The 14,576-nt window shown below is 35.8% G+C and overlaps 1 protein-coding gene across 25 annotated transcripts in view; it reads right to left on the bottom strand.

Annotated features, from left to right (window-relative positions):
- The window catches only part of LOC121387370 (thioredoxin domain-containing protein 3 homolog), a 103,403-nt gene extending 98,455 nt beyond the window's left edge, over positions 1-4,948 (bottom strand). For all 25 annotated transcript variants that reach the window (XM_041518444.1, XM_041518468.1, XM_041518457.1 and 22 more), the window contains exons 1-3: positions 4,864-4,948; positions 2,514-2,627; positions 728-831 (exon numbers count right to left, since the gene is read on the bottom strand). In XM_041518444.1, the coding sequence (XP_041374378.1) occupies positions 728-831; positions 2,514-2,604 (195 nt within the window). In that variant the 5' untranslated portion in view covers positions 2,605-2,627; positions 4,864-4,948. The remainder of the gene's footprint in view (positions 1-727; positions 832-2,513; positions 2,628-4,863) is intronic.
- Positions 4,949-14,576: the final 9,628 nt, after the last annotated feature.

The raw sequence follows: 14,576 nt of genomic DNA, 5'->3' as shown, positions 1-14,576 counted from the left end.
TCTCGATCTACAGAATGGTGTATACTCACAACCTGCAGATTGGTGTATACTCACGACCTACAGATTGGTGTATACTCACAACCAACAGATTGGTGTATACTCACAACCTACAGACTGGTGTATACTCACAACCTACAGATTGGTATATACTCAATATATAGACTGGTGTATACTCACAACCTACAAACTGATGTATACTCACAACCTGCAGATTGGTGTATACTCACAATATACAGACTGATGTATACTCACAATATACAGACTGGTGTATACACACAATATACAGACTGATGTATACTCACAACCTGCAGATTGGTGTATACTCACAATATACAGACTGGTGTATACTCACGACCTACAGACTGATGTATACTCACAATATACAGACTGATGTATACTCACAATATACAGACTGGTGTATACTCACAATATACAGACTGGTGTATACTCACAATATACAGACTGATGTATACTCACAATATACAGACTGGTGTATACTCACAATATACAGACTGGTGTATACTCACAATATACAGACTGGTGTATACTCACAATATACAGACTGATGTATACTCACAATATACAGACTGGTGTATACTCACAATATACAGACTGATGTATACTCACAATATACAGACTGGTGTATACACACAATATACAGACTGATGTATACTCACAACATACAGACTGGTGTACACTCACGACCTACAGACTGGTGTATACTCACAATGGCAAAATGAAGGAGATCGTCTCCAATTTCATTCTTCAGCCTGCGGAAGTTGGCCACCAACGCATTACATGGCCCACACCATTCCTGATACACATCGATCACTGCAATGAAGAGTACAATAACTCATCTTTAATATTCACCACTTTCCCTCCACACACACACACGACTGGTTGTTTGAAAAACACATTGTCCTAACTCCATTCGCTTCTCTTTCAGTCACTGAGCTTTCCTTTTCATCTCTTTCATACTTGTCTTCCAATAGATCAGTTTTAAAATAAAAACAAAACAAACAAGCATTCTGAGATTCCTGCTAAAGCAATACATGTCCCCTACAGTGAACCCATACACACACAAATTCAGCTCAATATCTTGAGGCATGTCTGTTTAATGTTTCGAGATTGTGTAGCGATCTCTGAAACTTGTGTAGCGATCTCTGAAACTTGTATAGCGAATCACGGCGTGATACTATTCACTGTAGTTGCATTCAATTCCATAGCGCCATACCCAAAAATTTAGTTCTGGCAGAAACACTGGCAATGTACTTCAGTAATGCAACCATGCAAATGGCATTTAAAAACAGATTTACTGAATGAAAAAATATAAACGATGGGTTTCTCATGCTTCCAGGATACTTTATTAAACTAACAGTAAAGACAGACAATAAGTGTGACATTGAAAAACGTTTTTAAAGAATTAAAAATAACTTGCCAAAAAAGATACCCATCAAGTATCCGTGTACAAAACATGTTGACCTAAACTTGACTAAGATGTGACAGTGCCATCTGGTGGATAACTTTCAAACTAATAAACATTTTGGTCCTCTTTGTAGATAATATAATGATAAAGACAATAAAATTATAAAAAAACAGTACAATTTAAAGTTGTATACAGTGTAGTTTTATTTTAAAATAGTATTTTGAAATTTAAGATACTAATGTATTTGTGAGTGGTTTACTTACATTTTGCAGTTTAACGGCAAACACTTAGTATTTTAGGGAGTTTTGCGATTCCATAATGATAACGTGTGCTTTTGTATACAATAACTGAATGAACATTTTGGGTATATTATTTTAATCACAAACTTTTCTAATGCATCTACATGGCCAAATATCATATCCAGTGCATGAAGTGATGATGCTTTTTATGTGCATCGATCCCTGTTTATTCACATTATATGTTGTTTTGTGGAAAATACTGAAGCTGAAATGTCTTTACCATTATTTGCCCCATGTTGTGAAAACAGCCCATATATGGTAATCTTCTTCCCCTGAGGCACCAAGTCAATAGCAGGTTTTTTTAAAAGGCAAATTTTATTTTAATTTGGCGAAATAATTTCATGTAATAACTGAAATTTGGTTTAAAAAAATAATTGGGTTTCTGCCATTTTTAAAACTCAATAGATAATTTGACAAACTTTTTTCAAAATAATATTACATGTCACCTAGTAAAAACAAAACCCCCACCATCCCTCTAAAAATGCTCTTGTTTCTCAACCAAATTTCATGACTTTCCATGACTTTTAATAACCTTTTATTAGGGTTTTGTCTGCATTCATCAACATAATTTAATAGTACCGGGTATTACAATGCTTTGCCGATCTACTCTAAATCAGGAATAAAGATATAACCATTAAGAATTTTTATTTTCCATGACCGCTCAGGACAGATAATGTCTTTGCAAGCCTGGAAAATTATATTAGCGAACTCCATGAGATACCCTGACTAATAGACAAAAGGTTAAAAATAAGCAGATATTTAAGAAAACTAGAAGTACACAAGATTACCAAATAATCCTTCTTTTGCCATGAGTTCCTCCCATTCTTCGGTTGTCTCTATCTCCTGCTGCAGCTGAACTTCGTGTTTACGACGAGCCATTATTTCTTGCTTCTACTAACAAACTGAAAATCAATTACCAAACAAAATGATTTACTACATACTCATTTAATCTTACTACAGCAATAAAGACCATTCTGACAATGCAATAAAATGTTTTATTATTGTACATATGTGTAATACAAAATCTTGCATGAATAGTTATGTGTGTTAACTCAAAATGACATCACATCCTAAGCCAGGATGCTCAGCGTTCTGTCGATTCCACAAAATTCAACCTTCCAAACGAAGTAAGTAGTGTTTGCATGGGGGATATACATGCTGTTTGGATCTTGAACAAAGCCCGCAAATTTCTTGCTGGGACCGTAAAAATTGTAACCTCCCAAAATAGGGACTGACCTCAGTGAAAGACATGCCTTGACATATATCTTTGTTTAGACTTCTATAATGTGTACATGACATGACACACATATATTACATACTCCAGAATACATCTAAAGACAACTGAATTTTAAAAATAATAATAAGGGAGAACCATCCCTGGACCCCCTAACATTCTCACCCCCAAATTATTCTGCCACCCTCTGAACTGAAATCCTAAGGGACACATTGCCCAAGTATCCCAGACCTAATATGCTAACATGACATGGTAAAAATGCAATTTTTGTTTTCTAGTCTAGATATAATTTTATATTTACAATTATTTTACAATTTACCATTAAAAATAAAATGTCTTGCTCTTAAAATAATTTACAAAAATGTATGTATGACAATTGGTGTATGTGTACTATTTGTAAAAAGTATTGTGATTAAATCGAACCATGGACCAAAAACTGAAAATCGAACAAAAAATAAAAAAACTGAACTGTCCCATCCAAACCTGGGGTGAGGGGAGTGTTTGGGACAGCATGTGAAAAATTAAGTACCCAAGATTTATTTTAGAGCATGATGAAATTAAAATATAACAGAATATTCAGCTTAATAGCAGATGTGATAATATATTGTACATCTGTCTTTTGAAAAATTGCCTGCAATTGTTTGATGGTTTTAACAGGTTAATTTCTATTTCATCTGCTAGGTCTAAAAATTGACTTGTACATACACTACTTAAATGTCAAAACACTAGTTTTGTTTTAAACAAAAGGTTAAAGTAGCCATATAATGCAACATCATTTGGTGAATGAAGATGTACAAAATGTGATCACTCATATGGACTCAGGGTTTCCCCAGAAAGATTTCCGCCCGCACCCCTCCATTTGGGGTATTGAATTAGCGATATCAAGTGCTAGGGTCTGGATTCGAACTCCAGATCATCGGGACTGTAGCCGAGCACTGTATCCACTCGGCCACACAGTGGATCAACAAGTGAGACTGCATTTTAATACTTTTAAATCTCATAGCATGTATTTTGACGGAATGAACCGAGTGTTTACGGAATTAAACGAACCTCTAGTCCCATAATGCATCATTGTGTCTTCTGTGCTATATTTCTACCAAAAGCACCAATAAAAGCACCGTATTGGAGGAAACTTTACAAAGAATGGTCAAAATGTCAACTTTTCAGTAGTGATACTGGATTACGAAATATAAATATTATATTACTTTTATAGAACAAAATGTTTTAAAAGTATTGTATATAACTAACCCTAACCTTAAACTTACACTAATTTTAACAAATATTGTTGGGAGGGGGTGCGGGCGGATATTATACCACTATGTTTAATTTTCCATGGTACTGTAGGACTTTCCTTTGGCAAGGTCACGTATAAAGAACATTATAATACTTATAAATAGCGTTAGGGTTAGGGTTAGTTACATTGCCAAAGAAAAGTCCTTCCCCATGGTAAAAATTCAGAGTGATTTTGAATAAATAAATTAGTGGCTTCAGTGAGTGACAAGGTGAGTACTTTTTCACATATGCACAAATTGTTTTGGGCGAGCACTTGCTTTTTAATTTTTTGCTTATTGTACAAAACAACATCCCAAATGAAAACACTAAATAAATTTATTAACACTGAATGAGTTAACACTATCTACACGAGTTACAATTCATTCACACTATACTGCATATATCAGCCTGTGTCAAGAGCTTGTGTTATTAGGAGACAGAGAGGTAGGAAAAAGCTCACGAATTTGTGGAGCTATCGGAATTAGGATTATGTGTGATATTAAACACAAATACAGTGCGCCAACATTGAATGGTAGTGCGGCACGGTGCCTCGGTTTATTTACTATACCATTATTTGAAGAAAACGAAACATATCTGGTTGTTTGTGACATAAATGTAACAATATAACTTACTCCGTTATCCTACAAAAGTCGAAAAGAAAACGCAGCAGACAACACTTCGATTCCTTTTTAGTTTACACCTGCCAACGGAGTAACGGGCACTTCCTCTTGGCTATGATTGGTTGACTTTACACAAAGGCACCTGCCAACGGGTTAAAGCTAAAGGACGAACTCATATGGTGGGGTATTGCTAAAACCCGGACACGAACGGAACGGAATTATGCAAATTACATTCTAATAAAGTCAGGGCCGTACCCTCCGGGGGCAGGGGGGGGGGGGGGGGGGGGCAGTTGCACTCCCTGAGAATCTCACTTCTTTTTTTTTCTCCAGAAAATAGCATACACGTCAGGGTTTAATTTGTATAGTGTTTCATTTGTTTATAAAAAGTAGTGCCCCCCCCCCACTAGGATTTTGATCAGGGCACGGCCCTGAAAATTTAGCAATTATATTTTGTGCATGATGCCCGAAATCTTAGTGGTATAGGGGCATGTTAAAAGGGTACTTACTCTGTGCATGTAATTTTGAAAGGTTAATATGGATTTTTTATGTTAGGCAAGGAAGCTATTTTTAAGATTTAATTTGTATTAAGTTGGTTCTAACTACTGCATGCACTCCTTATGGTTGTCCATGTACACTCATGGGCGTACATGGGGGGGGTCGATGGGTTCGACCGAACCCCCCCCCCCCCCGAAATCGCTTTTTTATAATTTAATATATCTGACATTATTATATTTACTCAACATACAAATATATGCCCAATATCTCTGCAATCTATTTTGGAACCCCCCTTTTCAAAACTCAACATAGAAATATATGCCCAATATCTCTGCAATCTATTTTGGAACCCCCCCTTTTCAAAATCCTATGTACGCCCATGACACTAGAGTTCAAGGGGAAGCGGAAGTTGGTTCTAACTACTGCATGCACTCCTTATGGTTGTCCATGTAGGTTGCAGTACCAAAGAAGAGAGTACCGTGTCAAAGTTCGACGTGCACCGTGAAATATTTACGGAGTAAAAGCAGCTGTGGGTGTGATTGGTAGTAATATGTGACATTGATTATTTGTGCAAATACTATTATGCATTGACAATAAATAAATACACTTTTATTTGTTATACAGTTGTTATGCAGTATATACCAGAGGTTGAAACTAATGCGGGGTACTCCCAAAAATGGAACTGCCATTTTCAGCAAAAATGACGGTTGCTATTAAAAACATAAATTAAATCTCTTAAATGATACGTGACCCCCCCCCCCCCCCCCCCCCCATTTTCTTGCAGCTAGATTCTATTGCTGTACTTCCTGGGTGTGTTGAAACGCTGCTTATATCAGTTTTATTAGTAAACATTAACATTATCGGCAATAGGAATTGATTTGGTCTAATGGAACCTGTACACTAGCGTTCAAGGGGATGCGGAAGTTGGTTCTAACTACTGCATGCACTCCTTATGGTTGTCCATGTACACTAGCGTTCAAGGAGATGCGGAAGTTGGTTCTAACTACTGCGTGCACTCCTTATGGTTGTCCAAGTACACTAGCGTTCAAGGGGAAGCGGAAGTTGGTTCTAACTACTGCGTGCACTCCTTATGGTTGTCCATGTACACTAGCGTTCAAGGGGAAGCGGAAGTTGGTTCTACTACTGCTACTCCTTATGGTTGCATGTACACTAGCGTTCACTCCTTATGGTTGTCCATGTACACTAGCGGAAGTTGGTTCTAACTACTGCATGCACTCCTTATGGTTGTCCATGTACACTAGCGTTCAAGGGGAAGCGGAAGTTGGTTCTAACTACTGCATGCACTCCTTATGGTTGTCCATGTACACTAGCGTTCAAGGGGAAGCGGAAGTTGGTTCTAACTACTGCATGCACTCCTTATGGTTGTCCATGTACACTAGCGTTCAAGGGGAAGCGGAAGTTGGTTCTAACTACTGCATGCACTCCTTATGGTTGTCCATGTACACTAGCGTTCAAGGGGAAGCGGAAGTTGGTTCTAACTACTGCATGCACTCCTTATGGTTGTCCATGTACACTAGCGTTCAAGCCGGACATTTGAACGGTTACAAAATAGGTGTACGGGCTCCCATTTTTATAGGGGGAGGGGGGCAGGCTGGCTTTTGCCCGAATTAAATGAAAATGCCCGAATCTGGATAACATTTATTCATCTTAGCATTACAGATTACTACCAAATAGTTATATAGGGTAGCAAACGAATCACTACACATTTTTACGTAGAATACAACTAATTTTGAGGGTAGAATGATGAAAATACATGGTGAAAAGGTCTCAGGTTAGCACATTTTGTCCGAATATCTGTATTATTTTTGCTCGAATTTGAGGTTTTGCTCCAGCCCCCGTCTCGTGCGCTTATGATAGGTACGTGACAAAAAAATTTAACCAACAAAGATAGGGATAAATCAATTATCATTCTACAGAGCCCAGGAAATGCTTTAAAATGCAGTTTTAATTTTTGTTCTAGGTTTAATATTAAAAAAGTTATGAAATTTTCAAGATGTGGCGTCACGCCCATTTTTTGGCTTTGTTTTATTACTAGAACAAAAGAAAAGTTGTGACCTTTTCGATTAATTACTGGTAACTTTTAATACAGAAAGTGTCATAATTTTTTTAATTTTAGATAGATTCTACTGAAACTTTCAGGGAAGGTAGTTCATTCAACACAGAGCCTTATGGTGCAGTTTTCGGTTAATTCATAGTTTAAGTTATTGCCTAATTAATTATTTTAATTATTGTTTTACCAAAATAAAATAAACTTTATCACGGTTCACTTTGAACACAAAACTGTCATAACTTTTTATAAATTGGATAGATTCTAATGAAACTTTCAGGGAAGGTAGTTCATTCAACATAGAGCCTTTTGGTGCAGTTTTCTGTTAATTCATAGTGTAAGTTATTACCTAATTAATAATTTTAATAAAACAATTTACCGAAATAAAACAAACTTTATCACGGTTCAGAGGTTCAGGCATGCCCACTACAGTGTTTACGGTAAAATGCTAAGAGTAATTAAATATAATTAATATGTAATTTTAATAATAATAAAAGAAACGTTAAAAGGGGCATTTAAAGCATATAATAAATAGTTCAAATATAGTGGAAGAGTACTAATATTTACAGTTAGAAAGTGCAATGGTCAGGGCTAAAGTCCTGACCTTCCTCTCTTCCAATCTACGTAGTAACTTAGAATAATGTGTAGTAGAAAGAATAAATACTTAGAATAATGTGTAGTAGAAAGAATAAATACTAAAATAGTAAAAACCATACTGCTTTGTGACGTCGGGTGGGCGAAGAAGACACTGCCAGATGACCTCAACGCCAGTAACCCGCCGAGACAATACATACATTACACATTCACACAACCACTCTACCTACCTGGCGGTTGCCCCGACCCCCAGATGAGAGCATTTTGCTAAATCAAGTTCTAAAGGTAGCTACTCATCCGGGTGCCAGGACAAAATGCCTAATACTGTTTATAAAAATAAAAATAAATATATATATATATATATATATATATATATGATTGTTTAAATATTCCCGAAGAACCCCAGGTCTTGTATCATCATGATCATATAGTTTGATCTCGTTTCTTGGTAGTGGCGGCATCATGGACTAGAGTCTAGTTTCCGTGTGTGTGTGTGTGTGTGTGTGTGTTTATGTATGTATGTATGTATGTATGTATGTATGTATGTATGTGTGTATGTGTGTCTGTGTGTCTGTGTATGTCTATGAGTGTGTCTGCGTGTATCTGTCTGTATGTCTATGTGTGTGTCTGTCTGTATGTGTATGTATTTCTGTGTGTATGTATATCTGTGTCTGTGCGTGCGTCTGTGTGTGTGTGTGTGAGCTAATTATGATTTACCCATAATACAAAATATATATTATTAATTTTTATTACATTTTAATGTTCATTATTATTCTTATTAATCAATTTGATGTATGGCAAAGTTAGCATAAAATTTTATTTTTGAAAATAAATTCAGTATATAACAATAATTATTCTTATTAATAATACTAATTGTACCAATTTATTTTTCTCTAGCTAACAAAAATCAAATCAGAACAAATTATTTTCACTACTACACGTGGATTTGTTTTGTAAACATTAATGGACCAATGAGTATTGAGAAAACTGGTCACGTGACCTCGATCAACCTGAAATGGCTTCCTTTCACTTTTCAGATGGACATTTTAATCTGCAAACATCCTTGAGATAACAACATTTTTTACAACTTTGTGGCACATATTCATTAATAATGAATGTTTGAGCAATATTAAAATATATTTCGAAAATGATTTCTATAATGCAAGTGACATTATTTCAACCTTGAACATCGGGCATTTTCAGAACTTTCATGCTCCATTTCGGAAAATTACGTTTTTTTCCGCGACTTCGTAGACTACGTTCGCCACATTCAAAATTGATCAAACTTCATAAAAATATATATTAATATATAAACAAAATGATCATATAGTTTTAAAAAAGGGCCAAGCTTATCTTAGAAGATAACTTTGATGATTTCTATGATGTAGGATGTTCAACATGTGATATCTTCTGTAATTTTTCACCGACAATTTGTTTTCAAAAACCCCGCACTCGGCAATGAAAGCATCTATCTAACAAGCCATCACACTACAGGATAATCCCCATATTAACCAACCAGAACGCTTTTATTTATAGCGACTGTTTTGCAGAGCGGCGATTTTGCGTCAATTTTTACTGCCCACTGCGCTAATGACGCGGCGCTTGGTTGATCACGTACCTTCTTATGGGTTAAAATAATCTCTCTGCCGAGTAAACTAAAAATCCCGCTCTAATACAATAAAAATCCTATGATTGACATAACATACTTTCACACTGATCATTTTGGAGTTCGCTGATAACAAAGTCTACCGTATAACCTGAAATTTTCGAGGATTTTTATTTTCGTGGGTTTCGATGGTAAGTAGTCAGCATCGAAAATATAAATCCTTGAAAATATTTGAAAAAATCAACAAATTCTATCGAAAATATTTATTGTGAAAACCACAACACACTGACAATTTACCGGAACATTTTATTTCCTGTCATGCGCAGTCCACCGGATGCAAGAGAATAGTATAGTCAAGACAACAAGTTATAATTTTAAAAACGTTATTGGGTAAATCTCACTGTTTGTAGAATATAATGAAATATTTTTAAATGTCATATATTGTTTTTGTCAATGTCCGCCCGCACTGCATCAGTGATTCCGGGGTGGATGAATGCAGATTTCAACATTTCCTGGCGTGTTGTCAATTCTGCCATAACTTTCATAATCCACCTAGCATGCATTGGTTTTACCCCGAAGTACGCATTTCAATCTTGATGTCTGTTGCACCTTCGCCGTCTTTCATAGCCAGGGAAACCTTCATGGCGTCCTTAAGTGGTTTGTTCACACATACGTCGTAATTGGCTTTACACAAAATCAAAGACTGTGATCAATTGTCTGGCGAATAGCATACCGGGTATCACAGTGGCCAATAGACTTCTTTCTCATTCCACTGCGCATGTGCCCGTTGCGGAGTTACTCGAGGACGCAAACCGCGAGATTTCGCGAGATCTCGCCAAAATAGACCTATCTGCAAATTGGGGGGCAAAAGCAATGGGAGGCCACGACCATTGTTCAATTATTAACTGTTCCAATCGCATATGTCCGGGAAATTCGTTATCCTTCCATCGATATCGGAAACGTTTGTGGGTAATCGTTTCACGTAGAAAACGATTTTAATGTTACTCTAAGTACGAGGGTTTGTTCGGCACATTTTGTAGGAGGGAAGCCAGTGAACGCATAAGGGACCAAAACCTTACCGGTTCTGTACAGGACGTTCCTACACAGGGCGGTCTAGTATACTTAGATATGGTGGAAAACACATTAACAGTAAAGAAAATAAATATATATTTTGTATATAAAGAAAATATATGTATATTTCGGATTATACTTAATAAAATATATAACATGTGCGTGTGTAAATATAAAAAAAAATATATGTAGTCAGGACAGCTCTGTACAGAACTTTCCTATACAGGGCGGTCTAGTATTCTCTACTTAGATATGGTAGTAAACAGTAAATAAAATAAAATAAAAATATATTTTGTATATACAGAAAATATATGTATATTTCGGACAATACTCAATAGAATATATATATACATGTACATATACATATATATATATCAATATATATATATATAATATATATATAGATATATATATATATATATATATATATATATATATATATATATATATATATAAAAACTTTTAATGTTGTTATTACTCGGTATGTTTCAAAAATTATAAGTATTGTCTGTTATTACTTTTACGTTCATATAGGTATGAACAAAAAAAATCATCCGCAAACCTTATGTTGAGAACCGCTTCGCCGATTCACATAGTTTACGGATGATTTATTTTATTATACCCCATGAACGTAAAAGAAATAACAGGATATATAAATATATATAGAGTGAACGGCTCTCGTTTCAGGTTCTTTTTTATATACTTAGATTGGTGGAAAACACATTAACAGTAAAGAAAATAAATATATTTTGATGCGTTCATGTTGACACTGTATAAAAACAGAACGGCACCTACCTTCAACACTCCCCCCCCCCCCCCCCAAATCCCCTTTTTGTTAAATTCCCACTTCATGCATATACACGTAACAGGATAAAATCTCTTCTTTCTTTTTTAACTTTTCCCAATTAGATAGACACTAAGAAAAATGCAACAAAACACCTTCTGATATATAGACACACACATATATATATATATATATATATATATATATATATACAGTCAAACCTGTCCTGGCGGCCACCTGTACTCAGCGGTCACCTACCTTAACCGGCCACTTTGTTCCTCCCAAACGATTTATAATGTAAATGCACCTGTAATAAGCGGTCACCTGTCTAACGCGGCCAGCGGCCACCTAAATCGGATCCCAAATCGCTAAAATACCTGCATTAAGCGGCCACAGTAAAGTTTTACTCTTATATAAAAGGGATATTTTAACAACAGCGATAAGGTGCAGCAAATAACCGATATTCACACCTTCAGGAATACTAGTACCCATTCAGTCCCGACATCTCCACTGTGTATCAATTAAGGAAGTATGAATCTGACATGCATCTAATTGCCTCTGGGCAGGCTACGCTTGACATTTGTAGATTCACTTACTATGACAATACATCGCATGAAGTCGGAATTAAATAATTAAATGGAAAAAGAAAACAAACTTGTGGAGAACGGTTAATTTAATATATTCTATTTGCATTATTTCTGAAGGAGACAACATGTCAAAAGTTGATTTATAGTCAACTATGAAGCACATATCCGTTAATTAGCAGTACAGACGGTAAAACAAGAAACAACAACAAATGTTTTAAAGACTATATATGTGGCAACTTGTACTCAGCGGCCACCTGTCTTAAGCGGCCACGTTTATCTACTCCCTTGTGTGGCCGCTTAATACAGGTTTGACTATATATGTGTGTGTGTGTGTATATATATATATATATACTCTCTCTCTCTCTCTCTCTCTCTCTCTCTCTCTCTCTCTCTCTCTCTCTCTCTCTCTCTCTCTCTCTCTCTCTCTCTCTCTCTCTCTCTCAAATATATATATCGATCGATGCCATAACCTGTCGATGCCATAACCTATGGAATCTGTCAAATGTTTTGTTTATACTTTTTACGAGATAGTCTTTTAATCTGGCGTTATGAAAACCCTCGAATACAAGTCGCAGAGACTCTGTCCAAGTTGTTGCACTGCTTTTTAATTTGAACCATACCGCTGTAAATTTCAGCTTTGTTAGCTGGAAGTTGTGTTTTCACGCGAAGTTGACTCTTCATTCATTTACACTACGCCGGTTTGTTCAGGTTAATTTATTAAGGATTTAACATTTCTGACCGAAAAATCAATCCGGTTTTCGGAATTGAGAGGTTCCGGTTTTATCAGGTTTTTATACATGGTTTAAATAGCAAAAAAATTCGGGACCATGGAACTTGGCCGGTTTTGACAGGATTCCGGTATGTTCAAGATCCGGTTTAGACAGGTTTCACTGTATATATATATATATATATATATATATATATATATATATATATATATATATATATATATATATATGTATGTATGTATATGTGTGTGTATATATATCTATATATGTATACATATACATATATAGATATATATACACACACATATACATACATACATACATACAATACATACATAGATACATACATACATACATACATACTTACATACATACATACATACATACATACATACATACATACATATATATATACACACACACACACACACACACACACACACACACACACACACACATTTGTGATTTCCCTAGAAATTTGTCAAGGCATGGTAGACCAAACACTTTTGGGGCATTTTCACCATTTTCGGGGCACTTTTTTTCATTAAAAATGCACAAAACTTAATTGAAATAAACATTAATGTAATTTATGTGCTTGCTTTAATAAATGAATGGCAAAAGATGTTAAAGGCATATTTTATTAATTAATAATACCTTTTGGGGTGTTTTATAAAGGCAATTTTAGAATTAATTAGTGAAAAAGGCTTATTTAATCTTAGGGCAGCATGGTGCTGATTAAGGCAAGATGGTGCTAGACTATTGAGGCATGGTGCTGCACCGTGCTAAAACAAGCTAGGGAAAACACTACACATACATATACATAAATCTAAAAATACATAAAAATCTATTCTATTGTGGATCAATGTAATTTGGTGGTTGTGGTACATTTGTAGATTTTACTTGTTCAAGTTAGAGGACTTACCTTTTCACATATATATGTAGTTTCATGGTATTCTACAGTTCAGTGTGTGTGTGTGTGTGTGTGTGTGTGTGTGTGTGTGTGTGTGTGTGTTTGTGCGTTTGTGTGTGTAATCTGCTTTAGAAATTACCTGCAATAAAATGAATGGTCAACTGCCATATCTGATATTTGTTTTCCATTTTGAAAACACTGTTTGACATGGAGAATATAGCATTTAACTATCTCATTCATATAGTTTCCTTGAATATGGTACATAAGTGCATCTACATGAGGTAATTTAACCCGGGTTAAAAGCAACTTAGGTTAAATATGTGTAGTCTAGTAGAAGGCATACCGATATAGATCAGTTTATTAACAACCATATTTTCCTCCTTTCTCCAGCTGTATACTATTAAAAATTAGTTTTGTAGATATTACTTAAATTGAACTGCAATAACAATTCCAATACAGCACAAGACTGAACAAGAACTTTAACTTTAACTTTAACTTTACACGTTGGTGGTGTCGGTGGTATCGAACAACTGGCAGCCGAAGTGAAACTTTAATCAGCTGAGTGTTCTATTGTTTAACTTTACACGTTGGTGGTGTCGGTGGTATCGAACAACTGGCAGCCAAAGTGAAACTTTAATCAGCAGTAGTAAGGGGGCCTGTTGGGCGTCATGACCTACTTTCCGTGACCTTGACCTTGATGACGTCACGGCCTTGTGCCGTGACCTCGTCCTACTGACCCTGACCTACTTAGACTGACCTTGACCTTGATGACGTCACGGACTACTGTACCGTGTGCAACGTCATACTGACCCGGCCCCGACCTACTTAGACTGACCCTGACCTACTTAGACTGGCCTACTGTGCCGTGTGCAACGTCCTACT

Source organism: Gigantopelta aegis, chromosome 13 (assembly GCF_016097555.1).
Source record: "Gigantopelta aegis isolate Gae_Host chromosome 13, Gae_host_genome, whole genome shotgun sequence".
Classification (NCBI taxonomy): domain Eukaryota; kingdom Metazoa; phylum Mollusca; class Gastropoda; order Neomphalida; family Peltospiridae; genus Gigantopelta; species Gigantopelta aegis.
Note: the sequence above shows the minus strand (reverse complement) of the source record. Positions and strands in the feature narration are given on the sequence as shown.